The 25,433-nt window shown below is 41.1% G+C and overlaps 1 protein-coding gene across 1 annotated transcript in view; it reads left to right on the top strand.

The window, feature by feature from the left end:
- SLC22A5 (solute carrier family 22 (organic cation/carnitine transporter), member 5) overlaps window positions 1–22,385 on the top strand; it is a 28,315-nt gene extending 5,930 nt beyond the window's left edge. Inside the window, exons 2-10 of the mRNA XM_010578822.1 lie at window positions 3,773–3,876; window positions 6,541–6,695; window positions 7,998–8,169; window positions 9,149–9,275; window positions 13,637–13,737; window positions 16,998–17,212; window positions 18,440–18,622; window positions 19,076–19,211; window positions 19,832–22,385. Coding sequence (XP_010577124.1) covers window positions 3,773–3,876; window positions 6,541–6,695; window positions 7,998–8,169; window positions 9,149–9,275; window positions 13,637–13,737; window positions 16,998–17,212; window positions 18,440–18,622; window positions 19,076–19,211; window positions 19,832–19,919 — 1,281 coding nt within the window. The 3' untranslated portion in view covers window positions 19,920–22,385. The remainder of the gene's footprint in view (window positions 1–3,772; window positions 3,877–6,540; window positions 6,696–7,997; window positions 8,170–9,148; window positions 9,276–13,636; window positions 13,738–16,997; window positions 17,213–18,439; window positions 18,623–19,075; window positions 19,212–19,831) is intronic.
- The last annotated feature ends 3,048 nt before the right edge of the window (window positions 22,386–25,433 follow it).

The following is a 25,433-nucleotide window of genomic DNA, read 5'->3' as shown; positions in this document are numbered from 1 at the left end:
ATACATTTTCTGGCCGTCTCCATAGCCTGTCATCTTTTCCCCGTGCCCTCTCTCCACCTGTCCTCACCAGCGGCTGGTATCAGCCAGGGATCTGTTACAGAGGTGCGTATCTCACCATGCAACTTGCCTCTGATGCGTAAGTGATTATTCCTATTAGATGTGAGGCTGCTGATGGAAGACATCACCCCAACCTGACGAATTGTTTGGGAAGTAGCTACAGGCCAAAGTATCTGCAAGCTGTCTGAGTAAGAAGATAAGTTTAAACTCCAACAGAAGGGTGCCTTCTTCTAAAGTTATAATAAAATTGAGCGAGAATGCTCTGTGCTCTGCCTTGAGCGTTGGTACCAGTGTTTAGGAGCTCAGTGCTTCACAACGTCAGCAGCTGCTGTTTGAAACAAAGCTGAAATGTTTTTCTCCTGTTTGGAGCCCTGATACCTTGCTGAGGTTAACCTTATCTCATTCACTGGGGCAAAGGCCGTTACAGCTAGCAGGCTAACTCAAAGGATACTAACAAGTCAAAATAGCACATGATTTTAGAGCACTGGGTCACGGTATACTGTGTCCAAACAGCACTGCCAGCAGCAGACTTCAATCAGTAACTACTCCTGGGACACTTGGTCTTTGCGATGCTGGTCTTCTAACAGTGATGCTTCGGTGACTTCTTGGGCAACATACAGTTGAGGGAGGGGTCTGGTTGCAGAGCGGTTCTGGAAGACTGATGCCACCATGACTAACAGGCAATGTAGTAGACCTTGTTGGTGAGTCATTAAAGTTGAAGACTTCAGCATTTATTTGCCAGAGTAAGGGGTAACAGACCTTAAACCCCCTTGGTTCTGATTGTTGTACATCTGTGGAGTCTGTAATTAACTGGTATTGCACAACCAAGGTAGTTTTTCTCTTGGAAATTTGATATTGAAGTTCACTTTGGTGCCTGGTTCAAGTGATCTTCAGCATAACAGCTCCTAGCATTGCTTTAATAGAGCGGACAGAAAAACAAGCTGGTAATCATTGCCACATTATAAGGACTGATACGTTTCCACCTGCCAATGCAAGAAGCTTTTGGCAGAAGAGCACAAAACATTTTAATACCATGAACTTTTCCAAGCAACGTCTCTACCTCAGTGGTCTGAAGAAAATATTTGTTACTGGGCACAAGCATGTCCGTGTCTGGAAAGCCAAGTGTTGCGCAGCCTTGTGCCAAAGTACAGGGTGTAAAATAGATGAAAGGAGACAGCTAACGCAAAAGCACAGGGTGATCAGCTGGAAAATAGTGACTTAGTAATGATAGACTATAAATCACTGAGCTAGGTGTTTGGCTAGTTAGATTTTATTTCTGTTATTGAAGATATCTGGCTCCAGTAGCTGATAGGAAGATGATTCTTTGTGAGTAAGCAAGTCTTTATTAATGCAGGATTTGTATTTGTGGTATTTGTTTTCCTGATAAGTGTCATCATATGAAGGCATATGATAACCACTGAAACCTTTGGCCTATATAAATTTGATAACAATCATTTGCTGCGTATTTCCAAGTTGCCAGATGCATGTTGCTGAAGCTTGCTGGCTGGATTAGCCGCTGTGGTTGTCACAGAATTGCTCAAACTTTCTTTAATCTATAATGAAGTACAGCTTTTGTTGAGTAAATACAGATTTAATTATAAATTTTAATTACAGTTTTTAATCCAAATGGTATTGATAACTATAGTAAGTTAAATCCCTTACTTGAGTGGTGTAAATGTTAGCACATTAGAAGGTCACAATTCTGAAGGGGACTTCTGTAATAATGCGTAATTGATGGCATGGTAGGATTTATTGGAGCATTGTATTGTGTGCTGTTGCCTGTCCTTCAGGTGGTGTGAGGCTGGAAAGGCCATAAAGGGGTAGGTGCGTATATATATATATATGCAAGAATAATGTCGAAGGTTATGAAGTTTGACATGAGGAGAGATTTTTTCCAGACATAAAACCACAATCAGATTTATCAAAGGAGAGGTTAAGAAATTACTTGAATACAGTTACAAATTGGGAAAATGTGCATTTCGTTTGCTCCCATGACCTTAAAAAAATAATAATGATGAGCTGAATTCATAAGGTAGCGTAAGTGCTGGCAGCTAAAGTTACATAAATGCCGATGAGAGTGCAGCCTGTATGAATGAGCATCATTCACCTCTAGAAGAACTTCCAGTTCTAATTCAAAACTGGATGCTCTTCCATGAAGTGGTGGCTCAGTTGAGTTTTGCCGCGGGCATCTGGGAGTGGAAGACCATTGTCAGTGTTGTTCATTCAGCGCATGGTTTGTAGTGATCTTCCAACCTTAAAACATACACTAGGATATAGCTGTAGCGTGAACTGTTAACGGACTGAGGGGCGTGAGATTCCTGGGGTCAAAGGCTTAATGCTAAGGAGATGGGGCTGGCAGACAAATCAAAATGCTGGCATTCCCATGTGTGGGACCACGGATGAGGTGGATGGGGAGCTGGGACATGCAGCAGCTGCAGGGGCAGATCTTACAGGGTGTTCCAGTACAAATTAAAAAAAAACTAAGAGGAAAACACTCTATACTTTATTTGTAACTGGGGGGCAAGGGGATTAATTATTGGGGTCAGGGTGAATATTTTCATTTCATTTCCACCTTTTTAATACAGATTAAAAACTAAAAGTTTCCATCACTAAAACATCAGAAGAGGCCCTGTGGGAGGAATAACTGAGCTCAGGAGGGTTTTGGCCTCACATCAGAAGCATTGGTTGCCTCCAAATTCCTCTCCTGTGGGGTTGCAGCACCTCCTGCCCTCTGCCAGCAGCTTGCTGGGTAGCACGGCAGGACGGGGAGAGCTCTGGGAACTCCTCCAGTCACAGCATAGCAGTGAGGTGAGGGACGAGGCAGCCCTGCTGGGTTTTGTCCTTCCAATATTTATGCACTTTTTTTCCCCACCAATAATCAAAATATAATTAAGACTCTTTCAATAATAGCTGTTGGTATAGATACAAAAATAACATGAATGTTATTTTAAAAACATCGGACTGAAATGGGTAGGATATTGGAAACTACTGCAGTCTAGATTTAGTAATTATCTTGTTTTCTTCCTCTTTTTTGTTTTCATTTTGGAAATCTTGTTTTATTTTGTATGTATTTCAATTTGTATTCCAAAGATTATAATTGCCATTAGTTAGGTTCCCAATGAGGAGTGAGCAGTCTCCAGTCTCTCTAAAAACCATATTAAAATGTAATAAAGGAAGAGGCGCTTTTTTTTTTTAATGTTTTTGTTTCTGTGGTTCAATTTCTCTTAAACTAGAAATGTGAATTTTTAATGAAAAACTTTGCCATATGCAGGGAAATCAAGTTTGGAGTCTATTCTCACTCCTTCAAAAACCAGCAGAACTGGAGCAGTTTAAGGGGCTGCAGAGCCTTTGCAAGGGAGCTGAAGCAAGCGCATTATGAAATTATTAGTTGCTGTCATTCATATATGTGTAGGAGAAACACCACAGCCATCACCTGTGTAAAGAAAGCCACACAAGTCACAACTGAAGGTAATGGTGGGGCCTCAGCTGCATCGCTGCCGAGATGGCTCAGGGTCGGTGGGCTTTGCCCTCTGCTGCCCAGCATCGCTTCCCATTATTTTCATGGAGCTGCATCGGTGCAGTAGGTTAGTTACTCCTTTCTCTTGTGGAGGTTTTCTGTCCAAAGGGTACATTTTCATCTGGGCCGAGCCAAGATGTTTAGAAGGGAGGGGAAATCCTGTTTATTAGAAGACTTTCATGTTCTCTCTCCCTGCAGTGGAATCTCGTATGTGACAACGACTGGAAGGGACCCCTGAGCACCTCCCTGTTCTTTGTGGGCGTCCTGCTCGGATCTTTCTTATCAGGACAGCTCTCAGACAAGTAAAGTATATACCAGAGCTGCTGGCTCTTTGATGCTGTTTTGTAAGCAATTCTTGTATGTGAATTTTCCTATAAGTGTCTTTCTGCAACTACTGACATGTCTTTGTTCTGTGACTGCCTAATCTGAATGTACACAGAGTGTATAGAGTAAATGTCCTGAACTAGAACAGAATGTTAAAAAGATTGTTAGTGGGTTTTACCTTTATCTGTTTATTTTTTCAGCTAAATGACTTCTGGAGCGAACCTTTTATGCCAGAAAACAGGTGTAGGAGATAAGTTTCATCTGGAAAAATCAGATCAATGACGTTCTCTTCTAATTACTTTGGACTATGTTCAGATAGAGCCCTGAGGCTTGTTTTCCTTTTTTTGAGGTCAAATTTAAAATACTCTTTTTATAAACACCCATAGCTTCTCTTCCTCATCATCGAATGCAGCATCTAAGTCCAAAGATCTGCATTTGTGGAAGTTGCAAAAGCATGAATGCTGTTCAGCTGTACTCCAGAGAAGCAAGGCTTTCTTGTTTATCAGTACAAACATTAAAAAAAAAAGGAAAACACCATTATTTTTTGTAATGTTGACAGTTGTTTGTTTGGTTTTTTTTAAAGCTCAGTTTTTCTGATTCTCTTCCTGGGATTTGCTGTACAATGCATTGTATGCTGTCTTCCTGATTCCCAGAGAACAGTATGTGGTCCTCTAATTTGCGGATTTACTTGCAGAGTTTCTATTTCTTTGAAACATAATCCCTATGCCACAAATCTTTTAGCATTGTTCAGGGCCTTTGCTTGGTTTCCTGCTCATCAGGTTGGACCAGTTTTGAGCTTGGAGGCAGTAATCCTTGAAAATCAACCAGCTCTCCTGGACTTCTCTCCAGAGCTGTATGCCGTGGGATTTTTCTAAGCAGATCCCTGATCAGTCCAGTGTTTGCTCTCCCGGTGATCCTGCCTTGTTCCTCCCCTCACAATCCTGCACTTCACCATCGTGCAGCCATGGCTGCTGCTGACCTTTACGTCCTGAAACAGTTCTCCCTTGTTTGCAAGCTTGAGGTTCAGCAGTGTCTCCCTTTGTTGGCTCCTCAGTCATCTGCATTAGGAAGTTGTCATTGATGCACCTCAGAAACCTCCTGGGTCTTGTCCTTCCAACAGGTATTGGGGTGGTCGAAGTCCCCCATGATGGCCAGTGCCTTTGAACGCAAGGCTTCCTGGGGTTGTCTGAAGAATGCCTCGTTTGCTTCTTTCTGATCAGGTGGTCCACAGTGGACACCCACCACGGTGATGGCGTTGGTCCACCTCCTAATCCCTAAGCTCTGAGCTGGCTCGTCATCCATCCCAGGCAGAGCTCCATCCCTTCCAGCTGCCCTCCCATGTGAGGGGCGATTTCCCCACTTTGCCATGGGGAGTCTCCCACCGCTTCATCCTGGTGCTGCTGCAGGGCTCGGGTGGTTTGTTCAGAATAGCTCCCAGCCCCTTATCTGCTACAAGGGTGCCAAGCGTCTTCCATGGTGACTAACCAGCAGGTGAAGCAGGAGCTGTTCTGGTGCCAGAAGCTACGAGCTTCCCACCTTCACAATCACAGGAGTCTCCTCCTACAGCTCCTTCGCTTGGTGACACAGATCCTTATCAAGCGTGGTCAAGGAGGTTGTGAGTGCAGCTCATCCAGTTTTCCTCGTAGCCACTGAACGGCAGCTAGCTCCTGGTCAAGAGACCCAGTGCATCCAGCAGCCCCACGAGGACACTGCTCCAGCAAGACTGCCTGCGGTGTTTTGCCATCGCCATCTGCTCATCTGGTACAGAAAGTCCTGCAGAGAGCCCGAGCCCCGTGCCTGGCCAGGTGCCACACTGAGATTGACAAAATATTTTGCAGTTCAAGTAACGACCTGTTCTTAATGTGTCGTGATCTACTTGAGACTCGTGGCACCAACTGTAGACCTCCTGGTCAAGTCTAACTTTGGAGTGTGGTGGTGTGAACCTGCGCTCAGCAGATGTCCTGCCACAGGCTGCAAAGTCTGCTGGTGGTGTGGGACTGCCCAGGCCGGGACATCGGCACTGACTCTTATAACAGCTTGACGGGTTGGGTTTAGTTTAAATTCTTTTTTTTTTTTTTTTTTTTTTTTAATAGTTCATCAACAGAATCGCTAGAATCCCTTAAATTGGTTCATTTTTTTTACCAAGTGGAATGAAGATTGCAGCATGGGATCACTTACTGATAATAGCATCTTACAAACTTGAGTTTTACCACTCTTTCAGAAGCTTTCCTTCTTTTTCTTTTTCTTTTTTTAACACGCTGATCAGTGTCATGAACTGTGTGCTCCTTAGAGGAGAATGAGCATCTAATACTCTTGCGTCGTAAATAATTTGCTCCCGATCATTTGTCTCCCTGCTCATCCTATCAATTAGAAAGGACATGCTTAAAGGCAACTTAACTAGCAGCCCTTGGCATATTATTTTCTCTTCACCAGTGGATTTTTTTTAATGTATTTAGAATAGTTGTGCCTGTGTCACATTTCCTGAACCTCTGCTTTTTGCAGATGTTTTGTATCTTCCTAAGTAGGCACATGAGTAATCTTATTTTTCTGTTTCTGAAGATGTAACTCATGCTGTTGTATAATCATCTTTTTTTTTTTTTTTTTTTTTTTCCCCCCCTTCTTCTTTAATCTGTCCATGGAAGGTTTGGCAGGAAGAATGTGCTGTTTGCAACTCTGGCAATGCAGACTGGTTTCAGCTTCATACAGGTCTTCTCTACCAGCTGGGAGATGTTTTCAGTGTTCTTTGTGCTGGTCGGCATGGGACAAATATCTAACTACGTGGCAGCATTTGTTCTTGGTATGAAAGTCCTACTGGGCACAGTATGTGTTTAGTCTTGTGCTTTTCCTGCTCCTTTTTGGTACTGGCTTAGGGTTGCTTTGTTTTGCCAAGCAACAATTTGTTTTGTCCTCGTCACACATGGATAACTTGTCCTCTCCTTGGAAGTTTCCAGTTCATAGAGGTGCAATCTGAATTAATTCTGTGGCTTACAATCCTAAAAAGGCAAAAAACCAGAAATCAATTATTCGAAACAAAGTCCATCTTCTAGTTGGAGAGATAAGACATGTAAGACATGATTTTTCAGGCATTTCTGTTGTTCATTTTGGGGCCTAAATGCCTGTTTGATTTAAAAACTTGCAAAAGAAAAAAAATAGAGTAAGCATTATAAAGTCTCCTTTAAACAGCCTATAGTAAAAATTTAAATGGCATAATGATTCTTGCTTTGTATACATTATATTTAACTAAGACCATATTTGATCTTGGGAATGTGAATTACCTTATGAATCTGAGATTATCTAAAAATTATTAGTGTTATTTACAGTGATCTCACTGTCCAAAGTACCAAATGTTGGCAAGAAGTTCCTTTTGGGCCAAAGAAGGCCAGTGCAGCTGTGAAAGCAGTGTTTAGCAAACCTCACTGCAGACATCCTGCTGCAATCTTCTTTGATTTCTGTGGAAACGAGGAAGATTATATTTCTTTTTCTGTCTCTTAATTTGCAGGTCCCAAAGCGTTTCAAAGGGAAGCATTGACCCTGTTTGTGCATTTAATTCCACTGCCAATAGCCTGGCCTTTGTTAGTGACCCAACAGGAACTCCACATGTGCACATCGAAAGACTGCGAGGTTTTTTGGCTAATAGCGAAATAATCTTTTAGAAGGTGATACTGGTCAGGAACCTAATTTAGGCATCTCTGAATTATCCTTTGAAGAAGCTGGTCTCCATAAGCTGGAGAGGACCTTATAGAGATCAAGCTGAGGTTAACTGTTGTGAATGTTTTATAGTATGTCAGGTGGTTTTAGCTCATCAAGTGAAATGGGAGATTCTAAGAAGATAAAATTATAGAAGTATTATCTACTTCGAGCTACAGAAATACTGTATGGCCTGGTTCTCTTCCTTTTATACATATAGTTAGCTGGGTTGATGCAGGGTCACTGCATGAAGCAGATCTGTGGTACCTCTAAAACTGGGTCGCAGAGCGCACTATATACTGTAACTATCCAGTGTAGTATATTTCCAAGCCAATTGTTAGAGGTAATTTTGGTAAGTTACTTGGTTGCTCTTAAGTTAAAACACTGATCTTCACTCTGCTGTTTTGAACAGGCACAGAAATTCTTGGCAAATCAATCCGTGTGCTATTCTGCACGCTAGGCGTTTGCATATTTTACGCATTTGGCTACATGTTGCTGCCACTGTTTGCTTACTTCATCAGAGACTGGAGGATGCTGCTGCTGGCGCTTACTTTACCTGGGCTCCTCTGCATCCCACTCTGGTGGTGAGTATAACTAAGTTAAAAGACTTTAGTCTTTAGAAGGTCCTGTCTGCAGATTTTTAAGATCCAGACTCCAGGCCAATCAGCCTTTACCAATGAAATTCAGGAATGGGCAGGTGAAGAACGGATGTTATGTGCTTTACTGTGCCCAGCTGTTTAGCTGCAAGTCCATAGCTTTGTGGGTGATCTGACTCATGCCTGAAAAGCCTATTCTTCATTTTCTGTAGGCTTCTATAAAATTAACTGATGTGCACGCAAAGAAAAAAAAAAAGTCAGTAAAACTCATCCTTCTGCACCAGCTGAAATCCATGAACTTTTAAGAGTAGGCCTGAAGTAAGGGCAGAATGAGAAAACAGTTGTTTCAGAAAGCTGCGCAACGCTAGGGCGACATAGATATGACAAGCTACAAAACAGTATTTGCGCATCTGTGAGACTCTTGTTTTCTTCCATAATGAAATACTTTTAGGTGGCATGTAAAGTTTAAATAGTCCACATGGTGGTGGTGTTTCTTCGCTTAGACTAGCATTTATGTTTGTGATTCCATCGAGTTTCTTACAAAGCTGAATGACTCAGGCGAATTCTACTTTCTGACTTGCCTTTATATGACATTATTTACAGTTACTAATTTTATATGTGTTATTTTCTAAGGATATACCTCTTAATGTACAGCATGCTGCTTATATGTTCACATTTCTGAATTTCTTAATTAAACTGTTTTCCCATACTTTGAAGGTTTTGGTTACTCTTTTTTCTGAGTCATTGCTTACTTCTTTAGTACTTCTAAAACCCACAAGTGCATTTTAGTCTGTTCTTGTTCAGTATGCTAGTCTGCTCTTGTAAATCTGATTTCTGTAGTCATTGCTCTAATTTTTGCAAGATATGGCAAGTTTTGAGCTCTTTGTGCCTCAAACAATGTGTATTGGTGCCTGCAGCACTGCTTTCTGTGGAAGTGCAGGCTTGTTATTCTGAACTTTTTCTGCAGGGTCATTCCAGAATCTCCACGATGGCTGATCTCCCAGGGAAGATTTCAAGAGGCAGAAGACATCATCCGAAAGGCTGCAAAAACTAATGGCATTACAGCCCCAGATGTAATACTTGACCCTAGTGAGGTAGGATTCCTTTAGCAGTCCAGTTGTTTGCTGGACCTACTAATGACCATGTAAAGTGATTAATTTCAGATACATGAATTATGCCTGCAGTGTATTATGTACTTCTCAAATGGATAAAAGGTCATCTTTTTCTTGAAAATCAGAATATCCTTTCCCCGCTTCATTAGATTTGCAAAGCCCTTGCTGTCCCATTCCCGTGGGAATGCCAACATGCATTCTAATGCAAACGTTTTTTTGATCCAGTTTGCAGCCACCTTCTTCCTCATATACTCTAGTTTTTGGGGGAAGATAACGAATTTGAGGTAACTATTGCTTTGTGATCTAAATGCTTGCACAGTCTAATATAGTTCTATAAAAGCCTAACATAGGACTAATCCTGGCCAGTGGTACTGGAAATAATGTTATTCTAGTTCACCTCCACATTCAACTCCAATTTCTACTCCATGTTAAGGAAAATAAAACTTGAGTCCCTTTAGGGTGGAGTACCTAGCAGTATCTTTTCTTCCCCATCTATTTCTTCCAACGCATTCTTGTTGCCTCTAGGTATCTTGCCTTTGTCTGAGCTGTTTGGTGACCTTAAGGTGGAGAAGCAGTTCCACACTCATTCAGACATGACCTCCAAAAGTCAGACAGGCAAACTGTTTGCATAATCCAGGAGAATGGGCACCTCTTTAGGCAGATCTGTAGAATCTGTCTGGGTGGTTGCCCAGTTGTGTTCTGCTTGACAGTTGACATTGTCTTGTCATTTATACGAAAATCCCTGGAGTACTCGCTTGCTTTACAAGGCCTCTGTAGGAGGTTAAGGAAAATGGTTAGCCATTAAACTGTAGTGTGTTTGCTATTGGGGTTGAAACAGCTTCACTTGGGTTGGAGTTAGTTGAGGTGCAAACGGACCTGTTTGCCCAGACTTATTTGTAGATAGTGCAACATCCTGGTCTTGCTGGAACTGAGTGAGAATGCCAGGAAAACCCAGGCCTGCTTATGATAGCTTTTTCCCTGGATTTTCATTAGAACGTGCTTTTTTTCTTTTTTTTTTTTCTCCTTCCTTCTCATGCTGTAGGCATGAAAACTCACCCATTGCCAGCACTGCAGCAGGAGAGCAGAAAATAGGCTCTGGCTCCAACATCTGCTTAAGGTCACTGTCTCTGGAATCCTCTATGTCCCATTCTTAGAAAGAAATATTGATGTTTGCCATCTCTGAATGGCGCTGGATTACGAAGCAATGGAAGGCAGGGGCAGGAGTAGGGATGTTGGCCCAGGGAACGCTGGACAAGGGGAAATGCTGACTTCTGCAGCAGGGTGGGCTGGAGTATGCAGTGCTTATTTACAGATAAATCATTGCACATCAACTTTCAGAAACACAGATTAACATTCTGACACTCAAAGGAAAATGAGCTCGATGAACAGGCACTCTTTAAATGCAGAACTCCTGTCCATCTTTTTACTGTTTAAAGTAAAAGTAATGCTGTGACCAGAAAACCTGTGCAAAACTTTTCTTCGTCAGTGGTCTGTTTATGCTGTTCTTCTGTCTGCTTTCTGAAGAGCTATAAAGCAAAGGCTCACAGCCACTTTTGAGTTTTTAGGAAGCATGTTTACACTGCAGAGAGGTTCTCAGAAATCCGGCTGGCCCTTAGCCATCGTGCATTTGGAACGTGAGTTCTGGATGGGCGAGCAACCTGAGCTCATGTTTGGAGTATTCCTCAAACCTGTGCAGGTGGAGAGCAGCACCTGCAATATTTAGGCTTCAGAGATTTCAAAAACAGTTAGGATCCAACAGGTGACTAGTTGCAAACAAAGCTGCAGAGCACACATAGGGCCTGGTTGGCTGAATTATCCCATATGGGGGGGATAGAAATGTTTGGATGACAGGTTTAATTTCAAATCATCATTTTACCCTCCCTGCCCTTCTCATAGCTTCTTGTTCTAGCCTGTCCTGTTAAGGATTATGTTGTCTGCTTATCCAACTCCTAAAAGGCAGGGTCCTTTTTTCTAATCAGCTGTGACTCTGAATTTTACTGTTCCTGGTTTTGTTTTGTGGTTTGTTTGATTTTTCTCCTTTTTTTGTTTCCTGTTTGCTGGTTTCTTGGCAACAAATAGTGGCAAAACTGGAGAGTACTTAGGAAAGATCATGTGATTTATGAGAAAGGGCTGTGAGCTGTAAAGCAGACTGCAGTTTGTGTGGTGGGAGGTTTGGCTTCAGGCGGAGTGAAAGCTATCAAATGTAAAGAACTGTTTGCCTTTTGTAGAAAATAAAGATTTATGAAAGCAAATACACTGAAGTTTGCACAAGCATCAGACCACTATTTTATCCTCCAGGTCTTCAGAACGAAATATCACTCAAAGAATTTTCACCTGACTGCAGGGGTTACATAAACTCCATGTTGTCATTAGCTCTCATGCAGTTTACAAGACATTGAGGAGATAATGTGTAATTTGAGTTGAACAACAGTTAAGGGCCCCAAATCAGTGTCCAGCAACTAGCTCACCAAAAGAAACATCACGAACTGAATAGGAAGAGAGGTTGATGAGGAATTAAGCTAAACTAGTGGTTGCTTTTGTCTCTTTATTGATGTATTGTGTCCTGGAAAACATCCAACTACTTCTGCTGGACCAGCCTGATGTTTTAGGGGAAAAACGTATTGTAAGTTGAACTACTGTAGAGTAGAGGATGGTATATTAGACCAGGTGGAAAGGGGTCAGAAAAGTTTATAGTACTGAGTAATTGCACTATTTTGAAGCTACAGTCATAGTTTACTTTTATTGATAACCATTTGCACGTACCATGAAGGAGTACGCAGTGCCAACAAAAGGCATTCAGTCTTTAAGCATACTAAAATTTAATTTGATGTTCTCAGGTCACACCGACTTAAAAAAATCAAGGGAAGAAGTAATCTTTGTATACAGCTTATTTTGCTTGCACATAATTTAGGTCTGTCAGGCAAGAGTGATTCTTCTACTTGTGGAAAGAGTAGCCTTCACTTAAATATTGTGAGGTGTCTTGGCAGCTTACAATTCAAAAAGTGTCAAAATAAAAAATATTTCAGTATTACCTTTTTTTCATTTGATAATTTTGAGCTGCTAAGGTGGATGCCTGTTTGTTTCTTGGTTAGATTTCTAACTTGTTCACAGATTCGCAAATTCAGATAGATATAAAATGTCCTAACAGAAAAAAAGACTCTCTGTGGAAGATTGTAAGATCAAAGTCTTGTTAATGTTCTTACTGCAAGACTGCTAAAATACCAGTAAATTGATGAATAAGTAACCTGTGATAAATCTTGAAAACATACCATCTTTTGCAATAACAAATTTAAGACATGTCTAGAAAACTGTGGTTCTTCAGCCATATAGTGTTGCTTTATCAGAATTGATAGTTTTAATCAGTGGAACTTGTCCTCTTAAATCACCTTTTACATATTTCAAAAAGTCTCTCCCTTGTTACTCCTTGCTAGGGCTTTAATTTAAAGTCCTAAAATAATAAAAAAACAACTTAAATTCTTTCCTTTTTTATGATTTTACCAAGGACAAAATTTGTTTGCATGCTTCAAGGATGAGTATCTTTGCATTGTTTACATGGAACCAGTTTTATTTTGAGGAGCTGCAAAGTTTCATGGGGAAAGAAGCTTGTTGTCTTTTTGCTTATATTATTAGCAGATCTCAAAAACATAATGATGGGGACTCTTCAGCTCATTAGCCGGTTTCTCAATTTAAATTCATTACTGCTAGGTCCAGCATGAGGAGTCATTTACTAAATCTGCCCTGCTGCAGTTTAACCTTGTTACTTCTTGCCTTGTCTGCAGTGGACATAGAGGACAGTTTATCACTTTTTGTGCTGGTCTTTGAAGACCGTTTTTGGTCTTTTAAGATGCTCTTGGTCTTCTGTCCCTTAGGCTAAATAAACCCTCTACTTTTACAGATTGTGTTTTTCAAATGTCTCATCATCCTTGTTGCTCTCTTCTTGCCTGGGTGCAGTCGACTTGCGTGATCCTCAAGGTGTACTGCTCAAAACTGGACATAAGAACTCTGCCAGTAGTGACATACAAATCGTGAATTAATGCTGTCACTTTATAATTCAAGTATAAAAGTAACAATAAGCAGTTGCTTTTTGAAGCTTCAGGCAAAGAAAATGATTACTAATTTCAGCCTAAATTTTAAGTGACTTTAAATTAGGGAGAAGCAACTACTTTCACAGGTAGTTGGCTCTTCTGGCTTATACATGTTTGGTTAAAAGCAAGGCACCTGTTTCAGCTCTGCAGCATATCAAAATACTGATGTATAAGTTGGGGGGGACTTATTTTCACAATAATTCTGCTTGCAGGAAGTTAATGTTCACATGATTGGTTGGTTTGTTTGTTTGTTTCCAGCTGCAAGATTTGAATTCCCAGAAGCAACAGACGTACACCATTTTGGATCTAATGAAAACCCGAAATATCCTAACGATCACAATTATGTCAGTGATTCTTTGGTAAGCAAGTGTGGTTCAAGAGTATGTAAGCACAAAAGCAGCAAAGCAATTAAAAACTGTTCTTTGAACACCAAGGTATTCTGAAGAGATACAGACAAAACCAGCTCAAAACCCATGACCTGCCAGCTGAAGCAACAAAATTCTGGTTATGGGGGTTCTTAATTTCAGTAATGGTCTAGAAACACATCTGGATTGTTATTTCTTTCTGAAACAGTCAGGCATACCCTGAAGTGAGCAAGAATCAGATCAGCTAGCAATGATGCATGGGAATCCTGCCTGATACTGGGCCTTGGGGAATCCTCATCTGACTGTAACAAAGTCTTTTAAGAGGGATGAGTCATGCCCTGTCTCCTAGTCGGAGGAGTACTGCCCAGGAGTCTGAACACAGTGTGCTTGACTTATGGGGTGACTCTTCTCATCTCTTTTGTATTGTCTCTGAAAGGGATAAAGCTGCCTTTGAAGTTGTAATCTGAGATTTCCCTAGACTTTCCTGCTAGCTACTGTCTACCTGCCATCTTCAGCTTGGTTTTGCAATAGCTGAAGCCAGCCGTACTTTATGCTCAATTTGATTAAATGGTTGTCATTTTCCTTTACTGGAAATCTCAGTGAGGCTGTAATGGCTCAGAAGAGAGAAAATGGAGAGAGTAACTTATAGCCTGCCACAGGCTGCAGAAGTGAGGTTTAGTTAATGCATGTAGCTACAGTGTCCTAACCAAGAAGGTCCTTCAGGTGTTTTGAAGCTAACTAAATCTGTTTGCTGCTTTTTGAACAATATTCCTGTGCTTTAGTGAGGCAAAGCCTTGGAGTTGAGTCCACTGAGCTGCCAGTGCATACAAGCTGGTGTGGCTTTGTGGGTCAAGGGATGACTTGGCTAATATTTGAGCCAGATTCCCTTGCCCGTCACCAAGCACAGCGCTACAAATACACTGAGAAAGGAACTTGAGCAGAAAACAGCTCAAAAAAGAAAAGTAATGTTGGTTCTTTGCAAAATTTCAATACAGTTTCCATATACTGTTGTCTTGCCTCCAAGTCCAATTCCTGACTCTCACCTTTAAATGGAAGCGAGCTAGAGAATTGAGACTGCCCTACCTCTAATCTGCATGGAGTAGATCAGTAGCGAATTCCTAGGCACAGCCAATTTTGCATGTGGTTGTAGAAATCAAATGCAAAACCTGTTTGAACAGAATTTCTGGTACGACAAAGCATCTGAGAGAAACAGTGTGATGTGGCAGTACGCAATCCATTCCATATGCTGAAGGGCTGCTGAAGGGCTTTTTACCACATGGTAAATGAAGTTTTACAACAGGCAGGAAGAGTCAAACATGTGCAACTGACTTATACAATCTTACCTCCTCTTGAAGAAAAGTATTCAGCTGATTTGGGCAATTTTTCCACTATTTTTGCCTTGCATGTCAGTTGCCTAACATCCTTTTAATTAATTTCCCAAAATATAAAGCATTTTGTGCTGACTCACAGCAATGTTTTCCAACCCGTAGTATACTGATGGCATATTCTGCGTTATGAATTGAAAGATCTCCTAAAAGAAGCTCTGTAAAAGAGGATGGTTGCAGATAGCAATATATCACTTTTACATATTGCTGAGTGTTTTGTTAATTTTGAGTAAGTAGCAGGGCTTTAAACTAATCCCTTTGCTGGTTTTGCATCAGGGAGGAGGAAGTTGGGCTTCTCGTCACCCTGGGATGTGTAAATACCCCTAAAGTTTTCCTAGAAAATGTATAACTGTATCGGTGTTTACCAATGAGATAAGCTAAGGCAAACTGCTACTGAAAGTGAGTTCCAGCAAGCACAGTTTATTGTATATAAAAATAACTCCTAGGAGCACAGGGCTGGGCGTATTGCACGGTATCATGGAAGACACTGCATTACTACTTTTGAGAAGAACAGCTTTAGCTGGCAGCGCACACACAGCGGCGGGGGGTTACCCTCAGCTGTGTGACTTCATACTTCCTCGGGTACACTAGGTAACTTATTTTAAGCAATTGGACGGTGAAGGCTCTTCCCATGTGAAGTGAGGAGGAGGAAGAGCTAGTCTTTTGTCAGTGATCCACTTTGTCCTGTGCAGTGATTTTGCTCCAGGTTCTGTTATAACATAGATGCTGAAGGAGATGAAGTGCTGAGTGCTCAGTGCCTCACTGTTGCACCTGGACACATCCTGATCCAATGCCCCTTATTTCCTTGTTTACCATGTGTTACTTGTTGGTGAAGCATAACCTTCTCTTCCCAGCATCTCCCAAGACACGACAGGATTTGTCTCTGAGGCCAGTTGTGTGTTTCCCTTGATCGTGTGGAAGCCAGCTCTCGTCTGGCAGCGACACAATTAAGATGGCAGCATTCCCAGCCACCAAGCTCTGTCCTGCTGCGCTGACCAACCCAGGCACCAAGCCATGCAGATGTGACTTGGATGCTGCCCAGACAGCTTGGGGCATGGCAGAGAAAATCCCGGATTGTTCGGGTCTGCCAGGATGCCATACTCCTCCTCTCTGACTTTATACGCAAAGCATGGAGGGTAATGACTCAGAAACAATGTTCTCCACCCAGAACTCCCTGGTAAACATAATGAAAAGCTACTGTAGGCTTCAGCAGTGCTAAAATTCAGTAGTCCAAACTTTCAAGCTAAGGCTGTAACTGCTAGTGGTAGGAACTGCTGTATCACTGCATTGTGGATGATCATCACTTACCTCCTAGGGGTGACCTGAAATACAGAGGCATACAGGAGAAGTAGTCCGCCCCTCTCCATCAGCACAACTAGCAGAGACAAATGAGTTGTCTAAAAGTGACAGAGACTTGGAGCTTTCTTGCAAGGTCTGAACAAGAGTGGGATGGACAGTTGCAAAGTTATGCAATGGCATCAGAAAAGTGGGATGAACTCTATAGCTGCAGGACCATCCAGCACCTATGACCGTGGGCTCGTAGGCCTGTGCTTCAGCAAGGCTAGAAGCAGCTCTGGTCTTACCTAATTGTGTTAATGCTGAATAGGGTATTATTAATTTTTTTTAAAATATATATTTTTTTTTTTAAATTCAAGAGCAACTTGAAAGATAAAAAGCATCAGCACTGTTAATTGTTATCTTGCTGTTTCTGAAGTCAGCACTTTAGCCGCTTCAGAGGTGAACGAATCTGGCAGATGCTGAATTTACCTTACATAGTGATTTCTGTGCTTAACAGAGATGTAGAAGAGGTTCGTTGCAACCTCAGGAAGAAGAGAAATTTGTCTGATCCTGTTATTCTGCTTCTTTCAGGATGATAATCTCTGTTGGTTATTTTGGACTTTCTCTTGACACGCCTAACTTGCATGGAGACGTCTATGTGAACTGCTTCCTCTCGGCAGTGATTGAAGTTCCAGCCTACGTTATTTCCTGGCTGCTGCTTCGAAATCTCCCTCGACGGTATTCAATGGCTGCTGCGTTATTCTTGGGAGGCTGTGTTCTTCTCTTCATTCAGCTGGTGCCTTCACGTATGGAATCGTTAGTTGATCTCAAATATGTATGATAGGTGAAGTGCAGTACTATGCACTGGGCAGATGTGGAGGAAGAGTGTCGTGAGGGGACTAAATATTAGTCTATTATTTGCTATTAATTTCCTATCTTTGCCCCTTTTCCTTGGTTCTCAGTGCTGCTGCACAAGGAGCTCACACAGCATGTCAATTCAGATGCATTTTTTAAAGGTGGATCATTGGCTTTGTGATCTTTTGGGATTAGCACTGTAGTATAGTTTTGCCTTTAATGTACATCCTTGACAAGGTGCCCTTGTAAGGGCCAAGTGAAAAACGAGGACTAGACGAACCAGAATTTGGTAAGTGGAGCTTACTAAAAGGCTGCAGAACTTACTTCCCAAACAGCTGTCAATGACTGTCTCTTTATGGCTTGTTTAAACAGTTATATTCAACGGAGTCATTGCAGAAGCATTTTTGATAAGCAAAGATGCTTGTACTGAGTTAGTGCTGACAGTTAAAATAATGTTTGGCAACTGGAAAAGAGGACAAAATAACACTTACTGGGTATCAAACCATATGTATCTTTAGGCCAGTTAGATTATAGGGTTATGCACTCGTTACTGAATATGATGGGGGGGATGGTGGTGTTGCTTAGCACTTGTTTACAAATCAAAGAATAAACAAAAGAGAATGCGCAAGAACTGCCTTGCATATTTTATACAGATAATAAATGTTGCAAATTTTTTTCCCTCCTGTCCTTTGAGTCAATTGGACACTGATACAATCTGTTCTGATTTTCACAACTAACTGTCCCAGTTAAAGTCAATCCAGGTTCCTACAATTAAATTATTGACTTTTAGCTAGGAATGTTAATGAGAAACCAGAGCAGGAAACCAAAAATAACTTGTTTCAAATGTTTAACTTTGTTTGCTTTATTAAAAAGGGATATATGGCATTGTTTGCAATAGCAGAGACCTGACTGCTGAAATCTGAGAGGACCTCTTCAGTTCTTGTTCTGTTCTCCTTGTTTTTCGCTTGACAGGAAGCCCCATGCTCAAGCGGAAATGAAAATGTTGAGTCCTAGTAATTAAAAAAAAAAAAAGTTACCCATGCTTGTAGACATGCACAGGTCAAAAAGACACCAGATATTGGAATTAATTAGGCAGGAGTTACACAAACACAATGGAATTAAGAGATACCATGAATTGTCAGAGCTTTATTGAAGTCTTTACTGTGTTTTAATTTCAGATATTCGTGCACTATCTATTCTACTGGTGATGTTAGGGAAATTCGGGATCACATCTGCCTTTTCAATGGTTTATGTTTACACGGCTGAGCTCTACCCAACAGTAGTGAGAAATATGGGCGTTGGAGCAAGTTCCATGGCCTCTAGACTGGGCAGTATCCTCTCTCCTTACTTCGTTTACCTTGGTAAGTTAACTAGTCTGTGTGTGTGCGGGGAGATGCTGGTGGTTGGACAGCAATGCTTTTTACCCAGATCAGTGTCCTGCCTCTGTGTGTCATTGGGCTTTTCTACTGGTCTCTGTTTCCACGTCCAGGCGTCCTGTGAAACTGCAGGTAAAAATGGGGTCTCGACATAACGTAGAGAAATTGTGTTTTGTGCCCAGTTGAAGAGGTGCTCTGAAGCCTCACAATCTTGCAGACTCAATAGGGACAGCTCTTATAGCTATTGTTTCGCAGTCTCTTGAGTTCCTAAACCCATGTTTATAACAACATACGCTTTCAATGCCAGGCAGTAAGTGGTTTGTTTTTTACTGCAAGCATAATCTTGCACAGATAAAGCCCTGCACCTAGGTACAAACGTTATCAGAGACTTAGAGCTGATGCTAACTTTTTTATTTTATTTTTTTTAAATTCTGCTAGGTGCCTATGATCGATTCCTGCCTTACATCCTGATGGGGAGTCTGACTGTGCTATCAGGAATTCTGACTTTATTTCTGCCAGAAAGCTATGGTATGCCTCTTCCGGACACAATTGAGCAAATGCTGTTGGTGAAAGGGTAAGTGTCACCTTCTGGTCTTAACACATCTGTTCTCTATTCTGAGAAGAGGAGTGGACTTGCCTAGGTATTGCCAGAGGGAGGGGCTGGTTTCAATAGTGTAGTTAGTGCTCTGTGTAAGATAGAAGAGCTTGGCTCAAATCCTGGTCCTTCTTCCCAAGTGTGTATGTTCTTATGTACATCTCTCTGCTCCAAATTTATCATTTTACTCTGAGGACTGAATAAAAATACATATGAGGAATGCATTTGTAAAAGTGTATTGCTTTATAAAGGTATAGGGACACTTTTGTGTGTTATAATCTATCTTTCTAGGTTCTGAAGGTCATATAAATACTGGTGAAGGGCTGAACTCTTCCAATTTAGTTCAGCTGACCTAAAAAGGCATTGAGAGCGTTAGGCCTTTTGCCACAGCTCTGACTGAAGTTGGCATGTAAGCGTACACCTGGTGTAAGAAAGGGACCTGTCCAACTGAAGTCAACACGATATTAAAATTAGGAGGCTGTAATGTCAAGTAGGGCTCAGGATAGCAAAGATTTTTTTTCTCTGTTCTCTCATCTATTTTTTTTAAGTTACTTTCTTTTTTCTTTCTTTTCTTTTCATTTTTTTTTTTTTTCCCCCAGATTAGAATACAGGCCTTCGTCTAGTAGCACAAGGGCTTCCAAGGAGGAAGAAGAAAATCCAGAGATTTGTAAAAGCACAGCTTTTTGATGGAACTCCTCTGTACTTCCTGGTGGACTGAAACTTAAATGGACTTTTCTTCTAAAATTCATTCTAGAAAGGGCTAGTGGCAGCACTTTGTTTCCTCTAATTCTAACCTTATTTATTAATTTAAACACTGTGTTCCATACATTCTCTTTTTATATGAACATAAATACTGTATAGCCTTCAATGAGATTTTTCAGCCACAGTTGTTGTAATGCAGTACTACCATGGAATGGTATCTGATCAATCCTTTGTAACTTTAAGTGTATGGTTCAGCTGAAAGATACTTGAAAATGGGTTCAGGGGCTGGCAGGGGTACCTGGATTCCTCAGTGAACCTTCTCCAGAGCTAATGCACATCAAGAAGTAAAAATTGCCAGAAAAAGCTGCTAATTGGTTTTGATTCCTTGACTTCTGTCTCTGGACAGGAAACTTATTTATTATAGTGAAGGCTATAAGAACATGCCTCTCTGTGATCTTACTCAAATGACTTTGCACATGCTGAATTTGACACCAAATTTAGAAAGATGCAAAGAAAGATTTTGAGAATTAATTCTAACTTGATACGTTTAAACTCAGTGTAGATTGAAAGGGTTGTCTTGCACAAAGTATTTGTAGCACTGAAATATTGCTCACAAAATTCACTTGATTCCAATGCTGCGTGTACCTGTATGGTAAAACTGTTTACATCTGACCCTGGATGTGGCCTGCTTCCAGGCCATATTTATTTTAAATGATGCAAACGGTTTCATCTGTGTGTGGAGGGAGCAGTATTAGTTTGGGGTTCTTCCCTTTTGATGTGTGGTGCAAGTTTTATGTCTAAATTGTTTTAACGTCTTTTGTGCAATTTGGAGGACAGAAACAATTCTCCTGTCTTTGTTCTGTGCTTTTCATGCACATGCACATAATTAATATATTTTAGAGACAAATTTTTTTGTTAATCTATGCCACTGCATTGACCTCATGGTGGAATGTACTGAGAGCAAAATTCAGAAGGTATTTCTGACCACTGGTTCTCGATTTCTCAAGTGCCAACTGTATGATTGCTGTGAAGTCTGTTATTTCACTTAACTTATGTAATCAGTGAATTGTTTTCAAATTGTTTGAAGAAAAAAAAAAACCCACAAAAAAAATCTTGTTGACAGTCTGCCAAGAAATTGTTCCTTGGGACATGGAAGCACCCTTGGCATTACCTGTGTTTCTTTAAATATATACAGTATATCCATACACCCAGTCTCGTTTGTGCTATTCTGATTATACCTTGACAGATGTGAGTGGTGAAAGATTTCTCTCTTGCGGCACTTGTTTGAGTTTTGTTCTGTCTTGTAGAGACTTAATAAGCAGAACCTAAACCTTTGTAGCCAAAGCTGTCAGGGGCCTTACTCTCTGCTGCGGCAGCTGGTTGTGGAAGTTTTGCATTTTCCTACTGTATTTAAATACATAGGTGGCATCAGCTGATTCTAGGCTTTTGTTAACCAATACCCCATATTCTGACCTTGGTAGCTGGCTCCAGTAGTCAAACTGATGGGTGCCCTCCAGACTACTTGTCCTAGAAAACAAGAAAGTAGAAAACACTGTACAGACTTTAGTGGTTTGGTTTGTTCAAACTCTTCCTACCAGTGTCTTGAGCTTTAGGGTTTGCTCCGCTTTCCCTGCATTTTCTCACCTACTTGTTTAGTATTTTAATTTCTGCATGGAGCAGGAAGTTAGCTAACGTTACCGGGTCAGAGAATGATACCAAGAAACATAGTTTTGTCGTACCATCAGTTCTTCCGAGGGGAGAAATATGAACATTTGGGCAGGTTCCGTGTCACTCCTGTTAGGTTGACGGGCCCTCGCTAGGCGGGTTTAAAACGCAGTGTGTGATTTGAAGCTAGTGCGAAAATTGAGAATCTGGATTTTGCAAGCCTCGCTGCACATCATGTAATAGCCTTGACGTGAGCAAATACATGTCAGGAGAGTGCATGTAACAGCCGGTCTCCCTTGCCCAAAAGACATGATACAGTTTGTCAGGCTTACCACCTTTTTTTAAATATTCACTGCAAACATAAGAGTATGTTCTAAAACTTGGTATAGATATTTTTGTCAACCTTATTTCTAGGAACTGGAACATGTAGAAGCAGCTTCTTTTCAGTGTGTTGTAGAAGAATTATCTGATAACTGCAGGAATCTGAGGCAAAACTCATTCGGCTGCAACTTCCTTGTAATGAATTTGCCAATGTAAACAACTGTGTCCCATAAGTCTCTTCCTGTGAAATGTTTCAGAAAATATCCTGAAATGTAAGATAGGTGCTTGCCTGATACATGAACTAGTATGGAAATTCCTGCCCTGAAGTGCAGAGTTCATTTAATGTCTGATTTAGCTGTAATTTCTTAGCCATTGTTTTATCCAGGTATGTGCCTTGACAGTGAGACTTTTGTTCTTGAATATTTAAATATTCTGATGTTTACTAAAGTTTTTTGTGGGGCTTTTTGTTGTTGTTGTTCTTTAGGGGTTTTTTTAATCCAGACAAATTGGGGAATTTCCTGGTTATGACTACTACTACAAAATGCAATGGCAGTCTCTTTGTGTCAGAAAAATACTTTTTTTTCCCCTTGCTTATATTTTTAAAAACACAAAGGATGAGTCAGAAATGTAGAATATATTTAATATAGCATACTGGGTTAATTTGTGTTTACTTTTTTATCCTACTCTTTTCAAGTTTGTCTCTAACACAGGGAGCTTGTTCTAGTGGGTAGGCAGAATCCAGCTAATAGGCATTTCCAAAAGAAATTGAGGGAATATTTTAATACAGGTAGCTGATCTCTGCAAATAAAATGAGGATGAAAGGACCTGATCCAGTCGTTGGCAAATCTTAAGAGTGGCATCAGTGCTGGCAACAGTAAGACTTTTAGCACTAAGTGTGGCTACGGATATACCTGCAGAATAAAGCACTGCTGCTCACTGTGCCTTGGCTTTGAAAGGTGTCTGCCAAGTGCCACGTTTTCAGACATGGCTGATCCTAGATAATGTATGGTTTCATTAACAGACGTGTTGGCACATCACTCTGTGTTATGCTGATGCAAAGCAGGATTGGGACTGACTTTCTGAGACTCTGCTGTGAACAGACCGCTTTATAACTTGCATTTTTGAGACATGTCTCACTCACCTCTGCGGAGCTGTTGTGTGAGTGTCATGAAATGAGTCAAGGTCCACGTCGGAGATGCTTCTCTCGGCCTCGTGGTGGAGAGGTGAAGTCATGCACAGATTGTCCCTTCTGGAGAGAGTTGATGGTTTTTAGTACCAGTATTGGGATGCACCTAAACACCGGTCTTGCCTTGTGTGCTGGCTCATGGGGAAGGACCTGTTCTGCTGCTCTCTGGGAAAGCCAGTGCTTTTGCTCCTGTTATCCTCAAAGTAGTAGCGAGTGACACTTTGTAAGGGGGAAGGGACAGAGTTTGCCTTTGAAAGAGCAGTTGTAGTAAACCTGTGAGCTCCTTGTACTGCAGAGGAAGATAATATAGACTTTGACATTCAGGCTAACCTTAACCTGGGAAATACTGAATGGTTTTGGTGCCCATAACCTGTATTACAGGAGCAATACAGGTTATACAAAATTATCTGGTCAGGCAAAATTCTCTGTTGCTAGAGAACAATGCACACTACAGTATCTTCAGCACGGAAAACAGCATATGGCCGTGGGCTGGGAACTAGGATCCCTTCCTTTCCAGCTCTTAGAGTGACTTTTTTCATCATCTTGGCCATGTTGCATAATCCTGTGACTTCAGTTTCTTTGCTTTCAAGTGGAAATACCATTAACTCAAAAGGTACCCTAATTTCTTGGGATGTTCATGCTCCACAGTCTGTATTTGTTAGATTCTCTGTTTGACTCTCCTGATGGTTAATATAATGCTCGCATGAGCATCATCTAGTATTTCCTTGTTCAGAAGCAGGCAACTTCAGATGACTTCTGACACTATTTTTGTTAGGAGGTGTGAACACCTCCTGTCCTGTTCCAAGTTACAGTGTGGCAGAAGAAAGCACAGGGAGGTGGTGCATTGCCCGGGGAATTGCACTGCAGTAAGTCAAGACAAGGACTGGGTTTTGAATGCTTAATCATATTATTTTAATTGCACAGCCCCTTCGTAGTTCTACAAGAAACTGCCTGCAGCATGCCACCTGTGAGGGTGGGCATTATTGAACATTTTCACCATGCACCTAACTACATTGTAAAAATACGGTTCTTTTCAGAGGACTTTCATTTTGAGCTATGATGATGTTAATACTGTATTGCTGATCTCATGGAATTCAAGATTTATGTGAGTTATACCCATCTCTGCTTTACAGCCGGTTCTGTTTTATAGTCTCTTTTTATAGGGCTTTTCTTTTTAACACTCTCCAAGGACCTACGCACGTGAGCACAGCAAGCGCACAAGGAAACTGATGGGACTGTCTCTGCGAATAAATACCTATTTCAGTATTTGTAGAATAGAACCTTAACCCTGGCGTTTGTAAACAGTTTTCTTAAAGCATAGAATTGGCTCAGGCACCATAATGCCTGCCTTACAAATGCCTTTGGGGGCACTTTAAACTAGTAATGGCCACAGCCTTGTATACAGACAGATACAGAAATGTCTTCTAAGAATGTAAATATTCCTACCTGTAACTAAATTGATTCTTATCCTAGTTTTTTATAGAAAAATGCTGTTCTTTGTAAAATTCAGAATAAAATCGTATCTGGAATTATCTTTAAAATGAAGTATTCTCATAATTTTTTTACATCTTTATGTTTTAAGGTGTTTTGTATAACAGAGCTACTTTTTTTGTGTGTGATCTTGTAGGCTTTACCTTGATTAATCTTGTATTATATATAATGACTTTTTTCCCGTAATTTTTTTTTAAATATTTTTTCTAAGCAAAGAGGTGGTCTTCATAACTTGACTGCTGTCTGTGGCTGCTGTCCATGGGAGAGATGAATGGGAGGTGGGTGCTGGAGCAGCAGCGTGGGCACTTGGTTCCTCTCCTCCCTGTAGAGAGGCTGCAGAGAACAATCTGTTGAAAGGTCGTCTTGTGGGTCCTGTTCTCATGGAGCATTTTCCAAATGTCAGCAGCAAGAGAACCAGTAATTCAACATTTATTTAGAAATGGCTCGTCATTGAAAAATTGCAAGGAGTTTCTCTAAGGTGCTACTTAAATGTTTCTGGCAAAACCGTATGGGAATCTTCACGTGGCCTGAGACAACAAGCAGTGCAAACATCATTGCTAGCTTCAGTCTCCGGGGTTTTGTGGGATTCCCCCAGATGTGCTACATTAAGCTGTATGCTTGTAGATAAGCAGAAGTACCACGGGCAAGCTGAGTGTGATATGCTAAGAGGTTTAAGAAACAATTTAGGGACTCTGCCTATCACTGCTTGGTTTTTCTTACTCAGTAATTAGCATTTAGCCCATCTTATACATGGTACATGCAGGTCTGGTTTATCTGTAAAAATCTTTACCCATCTTGTGAAGAAATAGCTCCTCTGGGTTGGGACCAACCTCCAC

This window comes from Haliaeetus leucocephalus, unplaced genomic scaffold (assembly GCF_000737465.1).
Source record: "Haliaeetus leucocephalus isolate CR32 unplaced genomic scaffold, Haliaeetus_leucocephalus-4.0 Scaffold656, whole genome shotgun sequence".
NCBI classification, from domain to species: Eukaryota; Metazoa; Chordata; class Aves; order Accipitriformes; family Accipitridae; genus Haliaeetus; species Haliaeetus leucocephalus.
The sequence above is the reverse complement of the archived record's forward strand: the minus strand, read 5'-3'. Positions and strand labels throughout refer to the sequence as shown.